General features: G+C 39.1%; 1 protein-coding gene across 1 annotated transcript; it reads right to left on the reverse strand.

The window, feature by feature from the left end:
* Positions 1-5,898: 5,898 nt before the first annotated feature.
* LOC148193107 (uncharacterized) lies at positions 5,899-14,938 on the reverse strand. The gene is made up of 9 exons (XM_088099699.1): positions 14,472-14,938; positions 14,183-14,230; positions 13,979-14,038; positions 13,248-13,331; positions 13,042-13,146; positions 9,873-9,986; positions 9,671-9,771; positions 6,430-6,541; positions 5,899-6,234 (listed from the first exon to the last, which is right to left on the reverse strand). Exons 1-9 carry the CDS (start codon positions 14,919-14,921, stop codon positions 6,106-6,108), a joined length of 1,203 nt encoding a protein of 400 aa, XP_087955825.1. The 5' UTR covers positions 14,922-14,938; the 3' UTR covers positions 5,899-6,105.
* Between the last annotated feature and the right edge of the window lie 562 nt (positions 14,939-15,500).

Genomic DNA, 15,500 nt, shown 5'->3' on the forward strand with positions numbered 1-15,500 from the left:
GTTTATTCCCAGGAGGGTAACCATGCTTCTTAAAGCATTCATCAACAGTGTGTCCAGTGATATTGCAAAAAGTACAAACCTTTGAGTTGTATGAACCTGAATTTGATCTTCCGCGAAAACCTCCTCTATTTGATGAATAGCCTCGACCTCCTCTTATCCCTTTGTTGTATGATGGATAGCCATTCTTTTTGTAACAATTTTTAGCCGTGTGGTAATCTTTTCCACAGAATGTGCAAGATACATTGTTACTGGCATTTGTTGTGGCTGCATTCAACATACTCATATTACTCATGATAAGATTCTGATCAATGGCAGCCATGAGTTAGTTTGGTAAAAAAAACGCAAAGAAATCAAGAAGGGGTAAGAACCGAATGAAGATCAGAGGCACAGCAAAATTCTTCAATTGAAGAGCTCTGATACCATCTTAAATAATGAGAATCATCATTCAAACCAAGTATTGAGATTGCAATACAGAAGAAAAAATAGAGAAACAAAAATAGTTTGTGTATTATTCCAAATCTACATAATGTAGATACAAATATTTATACATTAAGATTATAACAAAATTAGTTATAATTCTATCTAATCTATCAGTTATATCAATAGAATAATATCAAACAGAAATAATAACAAACAAGATATTAAATCCTAACAAGATCATAACAAATATTAGATCCTATCAGTCACGAAGAGTCATCATGAAACCAAGAGCCACCAAATTAAGCAAGTGAATGGTCAATCAATCAGCCAAGCATTAGTAAGTTCAAAAGAGAAACAGAACCTCCGGTTTCAGTAATTTCACTGTAGCCTGAACTCGTCTGTATGATTCCTGAAATAAAATTCGGCATAAATTTTACTCTCTCAGCAATTCACCGACTAACTTTACTTATTATTAAAGCAACTAGAATTGATAAAAACACGCTCTTACATCGTCTTAGGAAATGACAATAACAGTTCCAATTTACAGAACACAATAAAAAAAAGAATCCATCATTATTCGTTCTCGTTGAACATAGCGATAATGTGCAGCACAACGAAACCTAAAACCTGATTCCGAACGACCAGAATCAATACCTTGGTGCCATGAGAGACTCCGACCAAGTAAACGTGGCAGACGCCGCCTTCTGCTGAAGACTCGCACGAGAGGACAATCAGGTCTTTAGATAGATCGTCCGGGAGCCTGACCGGGTGGTGGGTGAAGGCGGAGGTGTCGGTGGAGAATTGGAGGGAAGATAGGGTTTGGGAACAAGAAATTGGTGCTACGAGGAGAGATTTATGGCGATGAATGAAGGGCGTGACTCGGGTGAGCTGATTGAGAGTGCGAGTGCGAGTGACGAGGTGACCCATAAGCCGTTGAAACATGACGCAAAGAATCTGATGTTGCGAGAAAGGTATGGAGCTATCAATGAAGGATGCGTGGTTATACAATTTTGTGATAAAAATAAGGGGAAAAAATCCGGTTCATATGACTGGTTATACAATTTTGTGATAAAAATACTTATAAATTGCCGATTATACCACTCAAATAACTAAATGTTCACCCACCAGGACAGGTTGCTTCCAATGCTTCTTTATTCTCTGTAAATGATCCATTCCAACAACAGAGCTATTTTCACTCGCCACCTTTAATAATGTGAAGGACATGTACCTGGATGGATGAAAGCCCCATGGTATTGAATTTCAGATTATGCATGTCAATAACAGAACCAAGACGCCCTCCAACAAGAACCCCTGTGCTAAGTGGTCACATAATAGGGTGACAAGTGTTTACTGAAGCATTCTCTAAAGAGTACGGGAAGCAGGTTACAGGTAATAGAAGCAAAAAATGAATCAGTAAATTGATATTAAGTGCAATGCAACTTACTGTTCTCGTTCATGTAAAAGAGTCTCCATTAAAGTCGGAAACTTCTTACTCATGTCACTGCCATCCGTTTCCTTCAGCTGAAGAAAGCAAACCCAACTTAGGCTATAGACAAGAACTAAATACCACAAACACTAACAATTCAAACTTATCACTGGTACATGAGGATTATAAAATTTACCTTTTCGTTAAGATAATCAGAGCTGGGTAAAAAAACTGCCCCTGTAACATTCCTGTTTTATGCCAAAGTGGTGTATTACTCCACATTCTCCTAAATGTAATTTGTATCAATCAAAATCAGAATCCATTAATACATAAAAAAGAGGTTCTTCATGCCAATTAAACCAAGTTGAAAGCTCACGTAATAAAATAGTACATGCTGAACATATTAATCTAATTTAGAACATGCCAGTATTTCTCCCGTACTTATAGAAATAATTTTAAAGAGTGATGAATAAGCATTGAGCCTTTTTCAGTAAGTATTTTTAACATATTCAGGACTCCAGAAAAAATAAAGATTTTTCTCCAATAGAATGAACATGTTTGCGGTATGCTTGGAGAATGCTGTTGTGTTACATAATAGCCACTGGTTCTAGTCATTGGAAGAAGGGTATTCTAATTTACAAATATGCTGGAAAAATGAGATAAGGAACTTCTTTATAACATGGAATTTCCCCTGTTTGGACAAAATGAATATAGAGTTACTTTCTAGTCACTGAATATACTACAAGGCTTTCTAGTTGTTAGAATATTTATTATTATTATATTATGTTTAGGATTATCCTATTTATTATGATTATATTGTATTTAGGATTATTGTATTTATCATGATTATATTGTGTCTAGTGTTACTCTAGTTATCATGTACTTTGTATTAAACTTTCTTATATATAGAATGAGAGTGAGAGGGAATTATTTTACAGTAATTGGTATCAGAGCGGGTCGATCTCGCTCTTGTTTCTGTCTTGTAGCATCTGTCCGGTGTTGTTGTCTGCCACCGTCTGTCGCCGTCCATCGTTGGCCGCCGCAGTCTGCCGCTAACTGTTGTCCATCGTTGTCGGTCGTCGTCACAGTTTTATCCATCTAAACCCTTAGGGTTTTCTTGTTTCTTGTTGATGCGATGCGTCTTCTTTAGAGACGGCGTTTGACAGTACTTTTTCCTTCTCCGGAAGTCCATCAATTACCTCCGAGAAGCTAAATGAGAAAAATTATTTATCACAGTCTGCTGCTGTTGAAATGTGGTTCCTTGGCCAAGGACATTATGACCCCCTTGAGCAAGAAGGAAGCCATGTGCCATGATATGGTGTCCTTCATGGCTGAAGCCCAATCTACTATCAAAGAACTCATAATGTTTTTGGAAGCAGACCCATTAGAGGATATAAAAAAAACTAGACAAATTTTACATGGTGTTTGATCCTTCGTGCCCTACATCCCGATTTTGGTCATCTCAAAGATCAACTTCTGACTAATCATGAGGTCCCCTCCATGGAAACATTGACCACTCGCCTTCTGCATGTCCTAGTACCTCAAACTTAGGAAGCGCATGAACTAGTGGAGCCATCTGTCATGGTTGCCACACGAGGAAGAAGAGGACGTGACACTAGAGGAGGAGGACGAGGAGGTCGGGGACGTCCTCAATGCACATACTGTAAAAGGATGGGTCACACTCAAGAGAATTATTACTCCTCACGTGGCTTCCTTTCCAAAACCGTTAATATTTCAAACATTAAAACTTCCATAAGACTGAAACTTCCACTTCTAAGTTCACCGAGGATGAATATCAAAAGTATTTAAGGTTAAAGTCTAACAGCTTGGCACAACCATCTCAATCTCCTAATACATCAACAACCTTCATTTCTCAATCCATGGAAAGTCAAAATTCATAGGTAATTGATTCAGGTGCTTCTAATCACATTTTTGGTAATACCTCTTTATTCTCATATATTTCCTTTTTTAGAAAAACCTCATTTCATAACCCTTGCAAATGGATCTAAAACTTCTTCCAAAGGAGTTGGTCATGTTTACTTGTCTCTCTCCCTCAATCTCAACTCTGTCCTTTTTGTCCCTAATTGTTCTTTTAATTTAATTTCCCTAAGTCCGTTGAACAAAATGTTAAATTGTTCAATAACATTTGATAAAAAATCTTTTGTTATACAAGAGTGTGGTTCGGGGAGACATATTGGAGAAGGATATGAAGCTAGCGGATTATACCATTTTGGATCTCGTCCAAGGGTGTCTTGTGTTGCTGCTCTAAATCCTAAAGTGCTACATGATCGACTTGACTATCCTCATTTGTCCAAATTAAAAAAGATGTGTTCTGAACTTTTGTCTCGCGCTAACTTAGAGGAGAAGAAGTTTGTTCTTCTCGCGCTCAATCACCATATGTTCTTACAAAGTTGATTTATTGTTCATTGATTTGGTAAATAACGTTAGTTCATTTCTAAATCCCTAAATTAGTAACATCCCAAAACCCTAATCCCTCTCTTGTTTCTTTCTTCCAAAACCATAATCTCGAAATGTTTCTATATTTAAGATCGAAGGAAATTGGGTAAGGGTATTTTCTGTCAAGTTTATGTTGGTAGAAGGGTAAGTGATGGCTCTGGTCGAATAGGTCCTTATGTGGTTGAGGTATTACTCATAATTTCAATCTCTTTAAGGGTTTGATGAAGTATTAGTGAGCCTATGCTTAACGACACATTGTTTTTACTTATTTTAACCTTCTTTACAGGTTGCAGTTAAGTTTGAGCATAGAAACAGTAAGGGTTGCAATTATTGGCCTTTTTGTGCCTTTTGTGTTTGAACATGATTACTCGACACCAAACAGGATCATTGAATGTGATCATCTAGATCGGTCGATCCGTCGTACTTTTTGAACGTCGGGGGCGTTGACTTCTCCGGCATCGGTGCTTCCATGACTGTCGTGGTGAAGGGTAACAGGTCCTTGACCTATACGGTAAGGACCGAGATGGTCTCCTTAATTGCTGCGCTATTCACTTCTTGCCCGATCTTACTAATCTCCTGATTGGTCGTCCTCACCTCCTAAGCGGTCCGACTAGGTCTATCCCCCTGATTATTTTCTTCGATTTGGTGGGGATGAAGGACATCGAATGCTAGGTCGATTGCTCCTATTGAGCGGCAGTGCGTTTTACCCTTAATGCGGCTTTCTTGGTGACATGCCTTCATTGCATCTCCTGCATTTGAGCCTGCATCTATACCTGCATTTCCCTTATCAGTTTCATAAGGTCTTGTTCTTTCATGTTTATTGTGGTCATCATTGCATATTTTTCTTACATCCTCGGACCTTACGATATACACCAAAATGCGATATACACCAAAATGTTTCCGTTTGTGTAGTCGATATTAAGGCTTTTTATACAAATTATCTTCTTACTCCTAGCTTGGACCCTACTTTTATGAATGTAGCAAAAACAAGTTTTATTCTGCATTCCACTTCACTTGTATTTTCTATATACGAGGCTATAGCATTGCTATTGTATCCTCCTAAAATCGTATCTAAATATCTCACAAACCAACTTCAATTGTGTCTCGTAATCAATTTTCAGTGCCTAATTAAATTTCACTTTAGAAAACAATCTCAAACACTTAATTAATATCCATAACAGATAACAATGTCCAATACTTAAATAATACGCCACTTCAAAACAATATCAAACTTTGTCATGCCTCCCAATAGAAAACAGTAACAACATTAAGAAAAACGACCACATTAAATATTTTTTAATAAATTTGAGATAGATTTAACTCGAATTTGGGAAAATTACTCCAACTATTTTCATTTCTCTATCTCTCTCTCCTTGCATAACTTATGAGTTTTCCAATGAATGAAAATAAATATATTATATAATATCTAATTCTCTATTTCCATTTTACTTGGCGTTTTTTATAATAAAAATGTTAACTTTCATATACTTTAGTATTCTTCCTAATAATATTTGGAATCACTATTGTTTATTCCCAACAGTTATATGCGCAAGAATAAAAAATTGTAATTAGACCATTTTCTATCTCCCTTGGGATTCCTGTTAAAATGGAACTATCTGACTGGGTATTTTTTAGTATTGTATAACATGATTTCTATGTAAAGATTCAAAAAGAATTGTTATTCTTGATACGAAAAAGATAAATAGCTTCTGCATCAACTTCGTTGATGGTTGACTCAACTGCTACATGTTTCAATTCCTACATCGACGTTGTGGTGGATGACAGCATCTCTTATAAGAAAGTTATTTCTTGCATGAAAGATAGATTCCTGATATAATGGCCACCCCAGCCACGACAACACCAACGGATGTCACGATTCTTATTGCAGATACAGCTGGTTCAACAGATGGAACTGTCATGAGATCCTTCATCTGAAAAAAGAAAACGTTGTGAACTGAGGTAAGAAAATATGGCAATGAATAACAAAAGCATAACTATATGATTTTGGAAAAATATTGCAAAATAAGGGGCAAAAATCCGGTTCATATGACTGGTTATACAATTTTGTGATAAAAATACTTATAAATTGTCGATTATACCAGACAAATAACTAAATGTTCACCCACCACGACAGGTTGCTTCCAATGCTTCTTTATTCCCTGTAAATGACCCTTTCCAACAACAGCAACAACTGAGCTATTTTCACTCGCCACTTTTAATAATGTGGAGGACATGTACCTGATGGATGAAAGTCAAATCATGTAAAATTTATAAACAAAATTGTAAAAAACTTTACGGCAAACTGTCAATTGAACGGGCAGTCAACCTCGATGCAACCATTTACTCAGTCTCCTCAACATATGGTCTACTTTTAACTAAATATTGGGGGAAGAGATTGCATATTTGTAGAGATTACAAGTACATCATAGTTATCAAAAGCATGAAAGGCAAACAAAAGTTTTTATATTAATAAACATCATCGTAATAACCTAAAAAAATGACAATAGTTAAAAATAGTAAAATTCAGTATTAAATGATTTTAATATAAATAGAAAATTTTAAGACGAGTTTCATTATTTCAATTACACCATCTCTCTAAAAACAGATTCCTCTAGAGCTCTTTCTTCCCTCTATGTCTAAGTCATTTGTTTGAAGATCAGTAAGCGTCTATGTGATCCTTGAGGCAACGTCTACCAACCTTCGATTAGTTTGTCCAAAAGAGTAAGTTAGTTTCAACTCTTTTTCTTAAGCTCTCACATTTTCCTTTGGATGTGGACTTTATTTCCTATGCATGTGTCACCTGAGCCTTCCCTTAAGTTCTCTACTAATGTGTAGTTCTAATGGCATACCTTAACCATGCTTTCGTTGTCCGTAGGTGTTATTTGGCCTCTTTGACCATGGAGCAAGCCTTAAGTGAAGATTGCCCAGAGGCTTAGTAGTTTTTGTATTATCACTTTAGTAGTTGTCATTTCTTTTGGTTGTTTTAAAACACCAAATCTTGTATATGGTTTGAGCTTAGTAAATCTGTATATGGAGTTTGGTTATAGTTATGTTTAAATGACTGTAATAAAACTTTATATCTCCTAGTTGTTAACTAATCTATTCTATTAATTATGTGATAGTTCCTTTATAGTTTTAATATTATATATTTAGGATGTTACAATTGTCCCACCACCAGAGGGCAGAGCATACTACTACTTGAAAGGCATATTGTTAGGATATAGGATATTTGGGATATAAGGGCATAATGGGAAATGGGATTAGGATAGAAGGTAGAGGAATTGTATAAATAGATTGTTTGGATAGTTAGAAGGTAGTTTTTGAGTACATTGTTTCTTAACAGGCCATTGACCTGTGAAGAGGGTTATGCCTCTAGATCTTGTATACACACACTATTCTTTCTGTTAATAATACACAATTCACCATATATTTCTCTCTGTTTTCTGGGTGTGAGAGACTGTGAGGGAGTTCTTGATTAGGTTCCCAGTTTAGGAACCTATCAATTGGTCTGACCTGCCGGATTCATCCCGATCGGAGGAGTGACGAGCGCGCAGGATGGAGGGAAGAGTGGCAGCAATAGAAGGGCAGATGGAGGCGGTAGAGATTGCGATAGCCGAGACGAAGGCTGATACGGTGTTCTTGCGGCATGAAATCGAGGCATGGAGGCAGAATTACAAAGCAATGTGTCAGGATATTCAGGCGATCCTGAAGATGCTAGGGGATCGCAATCGCGACCCGAACGACCATCGCCAAGGGGGCAGTGAATCTTCGGTGAATGACAACGATGCCGGACCCGACGGAGATAGAGAAAGACGAGGAGAAGGGCGACAGGACGGACAGATTAATTGGAGAAAACGGGTGGAGTTACCCGTGTTCGAAGGTGGCGAATCGTGGAACTGGATCAGTAGGGCGGAAAAATTACAACTGGCTTTCATTAGTATGGAGGGGTATGCTGGGAGTTGGTTTCGATTTTGGAGAGAGAAAACCAAGAACCATTCTTGGGAAGGGTTGAAGAGAGCTTTGGGGATTAGGTTCGGGGGAGGAACGCGGGGAACAGTGTATGAGAGGCTATCGACCATTAAGCAGGTCGGGACGGTGGAGGAATACGTAAGAGAGTTCGAAGTGTTGGTGGGGCAGACCACCAAAATCCCAGAGGAACAGATTCTGGGCTACTTCATGGCGGGACTCCAGGAGGAGGTGGGCGACCATGTCAGGCCGCATGATCCCCAAGACTTGATGACAACCATGCGAGTCGAGCGTGATGTGGAGAAATTAGGTGTGCATACGAAGATGGGAGGGGGATCGGCGCCCAAGAACCAAAGTTCGTGGGGACGAACGGCGAGAGTGGTGGCGCGAGTAGAGTTCCAACGCGATACGCAAAGTCAAGGAGGGGCCGCGGAAAGTGTCAGTTCCGTGAAGAAAGAGGCGACCCCCGAAGGCGGCGCCGCAAGAACCAATGGCGACTGGAGGGAAAGGAATACCCGCAACCTACAATATTCAGAGTACGTGAAAAGGAGAGAAGAGGGAAGATGCTTCCGGTGCGAAGGGCATTTCAGCCCGGTCATCGATGTCCAGAGCGGGGATTGCGAATATTGATCTTGGCCGAAGAAGAGGAAAATTTGCCACCGCCCAAGCCCCCTGACTTAAATTGAAGGGCAAAGCCAGTGGGTTTCCTTCGTATGGTAAGCCGATGAGGAAGAGGAGCCATGAGACCAAGCTTCCCCATTCCAACCTTGAGGACAAGGTTGTTCTGCAGCGGGGTGTAATGTTAGGATATAGGGTATTTGGGATATACGGGCATAATGGGAAATGGGATTAGGATAGAAGGTAGAGGAATTGTATAAATAGATTGTTTGGATAGTTAGAAGGCAATTTTTTAGTACATTTGTTAACAGGCCATTGACCTGTGAAGAGGGTTATGCCTCTGGATCTTGTATACTCACACTATTCTTTCTGTTAATAATACACAATTCACCATATATTTCTCTCTGTTTTCTGGGTGTGAGAGACTGTGAGGGAGTTCTTGATTAGGTTCCTAGTTTAGGAACCTATCACATATAGATAGTATCCCCTGAAAACAAATCTCCAAAATATAATTGATTAAAAGGTTTCTCATATCCTAGGCAAAAAAAGCACTATAGGTAAAAGGTCCATGCCCCCATGGTATTGAATTTCAGACCACCAGGGTGACAAGAATATGCATGTCAATAACAGAACCAAGACACCCTCCAACAAGAACCCCTGAGTGGTAACATAATAGGGCGACAAGTATTAACTGAAGCATTCTCTAAAGAGTGGGAAGCAGGTTACAGGTAATAGAAGCAATAAATGAATCAGTAAATTGATATTAAGTGCAATGCGACTTACTGATCTCGTTCATGCACAAGAGTCTCCATTAAAGTCGGAAACTCCTTACTCATTTCCTGTATAACCAGAGTTAGCATGTCACTGTCATCCATTTCCTTCAGCTGAAGAAAGCAAACCCAAGTTAGGATATAGACAAGAATTAAATAGCACAAACACTAACAATTCAAACTTATCACTAATACATGAGGATTATAAAATTTACCATCTTGTTAAGATCATCAGAGCTGGGTAAAAAAACTGCCTGGAAAAGTAAAGAGTATAACAGTTTTGTTTTATGCCAAAGTGGCATCTTACTCCATGTTCTCCTTAATGTAATCTGTATCATTCAGAATCACAATCCATTAATACATAAAAAAGGGGCTCTTCATGCCAATTAAACCAAGTTGAAAGCTCACATAATAAAATAGAACATGTTGAACATATTAATCTAATTTAGAACATGCCAGTATTTCTCCCATACTTATAGAAATAATTTTAAAGAGTGATGAATAGGTGTTAGGAATAAAAGAGGAGGAAATTAAGCTAATACCGAACGGTAAGGTAGGGGAAAGTGAGGCCGAACGGTAAGGCAAGGGAGAAGTGAGGCCGAACAGTGTGAGAGGAGAAGCCGAACGGTAAGGCAAGGGGGAAGTATAGACCGAACGGTATCCAGAAGGGAGGAGGGAAGTAGAGGTCGAACGGTAGCCAGAAAGGAAGAGAGAAGTATAGACCGAACGGTATCCAGAAGGGAGGAGGGAAGTTGTTAGGTTTCCAATTGAGAAACCTAACTTTCTCGCAATATCCCAACACCCAACAGCACAGAAACAAGAAATAACAAAGGAATAGTATGAATTTCACTGTGAATGTATATACTGTAACGTGTAACGAAATACAGAAACGGGAGCCTAATACCCCTCAACAAGGTCCAAGACATGTTTACACAAAAGTATATGGCTAGCTGCCTTCTAACAATGAATAGAACTCTATTTATATAAGCTCTCCCATCCCGCCTTTCCTAACCGCTCTCTCGTTTTCCCGCCTTTCTATCCTCTTACCTTAGATCCTATCATTACACCCTGCTACCAAAACAACCTTGTCCTCAAGGTTGGGACAATGAAGTTTGAGCCCATAGCATTGTGATATGGTCTTATCATAGGAAGGGAACTCTCTAGCTACTCCCTGCAACTTACTGTCTGAAGGCTTGGGTGGTGGTCGAAATGAGAAATAAAACTTATGGGACCATTTTCGTGTCTGCATTATTTCCTTAAAGGCGAGGAGCTTCTTATTCTTCCCTGTAAAATAACTTCTTATACCGTTTGGTTCTCTTCCCCCTATCTTGATACCGTTCGGCTCTCTTCCCAATGCCTTTATGCCGTTCGGAAATCTTCCCCTATCTTTATACCGTTCAGCTTTTCTATTGCTTTCCCATGCTTTTCTACCGTTCGGTTCCTTCCCCTTGCCTTCAACCGTTCGGATCGTGTTGGTTTTCTTCCTCTGCTCATCCCCCAATCTCACCTGGTATGGTTGGGTATCCTCCATGGGAAAACCAAATTCTTCTACCAGACCCTTGTCTATAAAATTAATCAAACCCGTTCGTCCTTTAATGGCCAATACTGTTCGATTCCATATCAAACCGAGCATCTTCCAGACTGATCCCACACTCTTGGCGGCTCCCGATCGACCTGGGTGATTGGCCTCGGATCGCTCGGCAACTCCCGATCGGCCTTGGTTATAGTGATTAGCCTCGGACCGTGTCACCTCACTACTCGTTCATCCCTCAGACGTCTGGTCTTCTATGGCCTCGGACTGCTCGGTCAATGATGGGGAGACCGTTTTGGCTGTAAGACCGTTCGGCATGTGACTACAAAGGTAAGACCGTTCGGTTCCGACCGTCATCTCACGTTCGGATTCAGTGGTTCTCTCTCGTTTGGGTCCAACAGTCCTCTCCTGTTTGAATTGAATTCTTCAACATCCCTTGCGATTCGCATACTTATGTATGCTAATCGGACCTTCTCGTCCTCCGATACCCCATTGACGGGATCACGACTTCCTTCGGAGCTCCGATGCTGGTTACTGGTTCATCGTTCACGAGCGCGACTAAACACTTGTAGTTTGCAAGTTACCGCCCTCATCTCCGTTCTCAACTGTTCTACCGACGATTCAATCGCAATCAACCTTCCCTCCATTCTTCTTCTTCAGATGCGCTCTGTTCGCTCCTCCGATGAAGATCCGACAGGTCGGACCAATTTGTTAGGTTTCCGATTGAGAAACCTAACTTTCTCACAATATCCCAACACCCAACAGCACAGAAACAAGAAATAACAAAGGAATAGTATGAATTTCACTGTGAATGTATATATTGTACCGTGTAACGAAATACAGAAACGGGAGCCTAATCCCCCTCAACAAGGTCCAAGACCTGTTTACACAAAAGTATATGGCTAGCTGCCTTCTAACAATGAATAGAACTCTATTTATATAAGCTCTCTCATCCCGCCTTTCCTAACCGCTCTCTCATTTTTCCGCCTTTCTATCCTCTTACCTTAGATCCTATCAGAAGTAGAGGCAGATGAAAGGGAGGATGGGATCAAAGGTCGAACGGTATATATACGCTAGTACCGAACGGTAATTAGTAGAAGCAGATTGGGTTATCAGAAAGGATAGGGCGCGGGAAGGCGACACTATAAATAGTCTTCTTTTATTTCTGTTCAGGAGGTTATTTTCTTTTGAGTATAGACTGGGCATATTAGCCAGGAAGATAAGCTTCCTTGGGGGAGAGTATACATGTATTTTTTATACTTTACTGAATCAATAATACATACATATTTTTCAATTCTGTTGTTCGAGTGTTGAAGTGAGAAGAGGGGATCGAATTAGGTTATTTGCATAAAGTAACCTAACAATAGGCATTGAGCGTTTTCCAATAAGTAACAGATTCAGGACTCCAGAAAAAATAAAGATTTTTCTCCAATAGAATGAACATGTTAGCGGTAAGCTTGGAGAATGCTACTGTGTTACATAGTGGTCACGGGTTCTGGTCATTGGAAGAAGGGTATTCTAATTTACAAATATGCTGGAAAAATGAGATAAGGAACTTCTTTATAACACAGAATCTCCCCTGTTTGGACAAAATGAATATAGAGTTACTTTCCAGTCGCTGAATATACTACAAGGCTTTCTAGTGATTATGCAACATGAATTTATTCTCAAGAACACCAGAGTCCAAGATATTGTAATGAAAATAAATTACAATATACTTGCAATACTATCAATTTAACTTCTAGAGATAAGTGTAAAAAACATGACTCTTTATTATTCAGAGAAATATTTAACATCAACAGAGTATAAATTTTCTCTGCCTTCAACATATTAAATTGAAAAACTAATCCCACCTGTACAGGGCGATCACCAAGTATCACTCTGCCACCATACTTGATGGCTTCTTCATATGCCACACGAAACTCAGAGCCAGGAAAGACCTCAAGTTTACTAGCAATCTGTCAGAAACTTAATAGCAGGATATATGAGAAACATAGGAATGAAAGGTGGACGATTGAAAGCCTATTAAAGGATGACACATGATTGCCTAGAAACCTGCCTTGGCAAGGAACCAGCCATAAAGCACTTCAAACATATTATGTTTTTTCTTCAACATTGTAACCATTTCTCCCACAGTGGGTACCTGGAAGAAGCAAATTCAATAATCATGCAAACAACTGAACGAGAACCAGATTAATATGATAGAATCAATGAAATTAGTTGACAGTAGGTTTGAATAAGGCATGTGGAAAATTGAACAATAATTACAATTATCATTTTATTGCTTTAATTGTTTTCTACTTTAAGAAAAAGGAAAAACAAACTAAACTATTCGAAAGTTGACAGCTAAAAGGTTTAAATCATCAAGGTAAAATGAGTTTCTATGTGTGTTATGTCCTTCAGTGAAACACCAAGTAAGCCATACAATTACACAGCCATTTGATACTTTATCTTTCGAGCAATCCACTCATCTAATATCAAACTAAAGAATGCCGCCACACCCAACAAATTGGAACACTCAAATACATCCCACTTGCAACCTACGCACATAAGTTACCAGTTAGAGTGGTAAGAGGGATAGCCTGATACTCTTACAAATTGGACTTAGGGTCTCACTCAACCCTACCATGTGGGATTAAACCATAAAACCTTCCATGTTAAAATTACGAAAACTCCCAAAAGTGGTCAAAGTGGGAGGCTAGGCGTGACAAGAATTAAGCCACCTTCCAACAATTAACGGACTAAAGTACAAAGGAAATGTACAAAACAACAATTTAAAAGGATAGAAACCTTGAGATTTTGAAGGGTAAGCACAGCAACACGACTGGAGCACAACTCTAGGAAGACGGCCTGTAACAAAACAAAGACCGGCCACAGGTTTACATCACTAAAAATCCAAAAATTCAAGGGGCATCATTTCATTAGACCAAGAGCAAGCAACTGAAGGATCAATCCACCAGCCAAGTATTAGTAAGTTCAAAAGGGAAACAAAACCTGCGGTTTAAGAAAATTCACTATAGCTTGAACTTCTCTGCTTGATTCCTGCACAAAATTCAGCATAAATTTTAAACTCTCAGCAATTCAACAACTGTACTTCTTATTACAACAACTAGAATTGATACGATAAAGTAAAAAATGAGACTAACAGTTCCGATTGAAACAAAATACAGAATAAAATAAATTAAAACAATCCCTAATAATTCGTTCTCGTTGAACATAGTGACAATGTACAGCATAACGAATCCTGAAACCTGATTCTGAACTACCAGAACCAATACAATACCTCAGAGACATGAGCGGTTCCGACCAAGTAAACGTCGCAGACGCCGCCTTCGGCTGCAGACTCGCACGAGAGGACTACAACGTTTCTGGATAGCTCCTCCGGGAGAGTGACCTGACGGTGATCGGAATCCGGCGCGTCATCCGACGTTGAGGGAGCAGCGTCGGCGTCGGAGGGCTCGTCAATTCGAACCATGCTCTCAGACAAACTCTCCATCTTCAGATCCGGGACGTGGACGAAGTCCTCGCCCGAGGCGGCGGATTCCGGCGGTTTCGCATCCATCGCCGGGCGAAATGGAGAGTGCGTTCGGCAGCGGGCGAGGGCGGAGGTTTTGGTAGAGAATTTGGGGAGAGAGAGGGTTTGGGAACAAGAAATTGATGTTGCGAGGAGATGTTTGGAGAGATGAATGAAAGGCGTGACTCGGACGAGCTGAGGAGTGACGAAGTGAGTCATAAGCTGTTGAAACGTGATTGCGGTTTGTGTGTAGAGGGTCAGAAATTAGAATAATGCGTACGTTACAGTGTGGGCCCCTTTCTCCCCGCAAATTATTCCAAGAACAATTTAATTACTCATTTTTAGTTTAATTAAACAAATTTTACTATTTTACTCCGATGAAAATTAATTTAAATTAAAAAAAGTTTGATACTTTTTTAAACAAATATTTTTCAGTGTAAAAAATTGTGTACGCAAAATAAATATTAACTTAAAATTTGGAGACATTTTCTCTCTATAATATAAACAGCTTTATAATCAAGATTTGGATATAAAAAAGTTATCAATTGATTCCAAATTTATTAAAGGCGTAAACCTACGTACCTGTAAGTGTGAGAAGATCAGATTTTGTCGTCGTGACTCATGAGACTGTCTTTAATTGTTCCTTATGCCGAAAGTTACACTTATTATGTATTTTAAATTTATATTTTTACATGAAACATCATATACTTTGATTTAAAGTTTTCTCGTTTCCACAATTTTATTATTTAATTTACTAAATAATCTCAAGATGAATCGAGTTTTAATATATTCTTTAAA

This window comes from Vigna umbellata, chromosome 9, assembly GCF_029865625.1.
Source record: "Vigna umbellata cultivar VRB3 chromosome 9, Vumbellata_1.0, whole genome shotgun sequence".
In the NCBI taxonomy this organism is placed as follows: Eukaryota; Viridiplantae; Streptophyta; class Magnoliopsida; order Fabales; family Fabaceae; genus Vigna; species Vigna umbellata.

Bases quoted from the DNA above. Each gene is read 5' to 3' on its own strand.
- LOC148193107 (XM_088099699.1), bottom strand. From the start codon at position 14,921: ATGACTCACTTCGTCACTCCTCAGCTCGTCCGAGTCACGCCTTTCATT. The intron at 9,772-9,872 runs GTAAATTTTATA...TGCTTTCTTCAG, and splicing joins CTGATGATCTTAACAAGATG to CTGAAGGAAATGGATGACAG. The intron at 6,235-6,429 runs GTGGGTGAACAT...TTCTTTTTTCAG, and splicing joins ATTGGAAGCAACCTGTCGTG to ATGAAGGATCTCATGACAGT.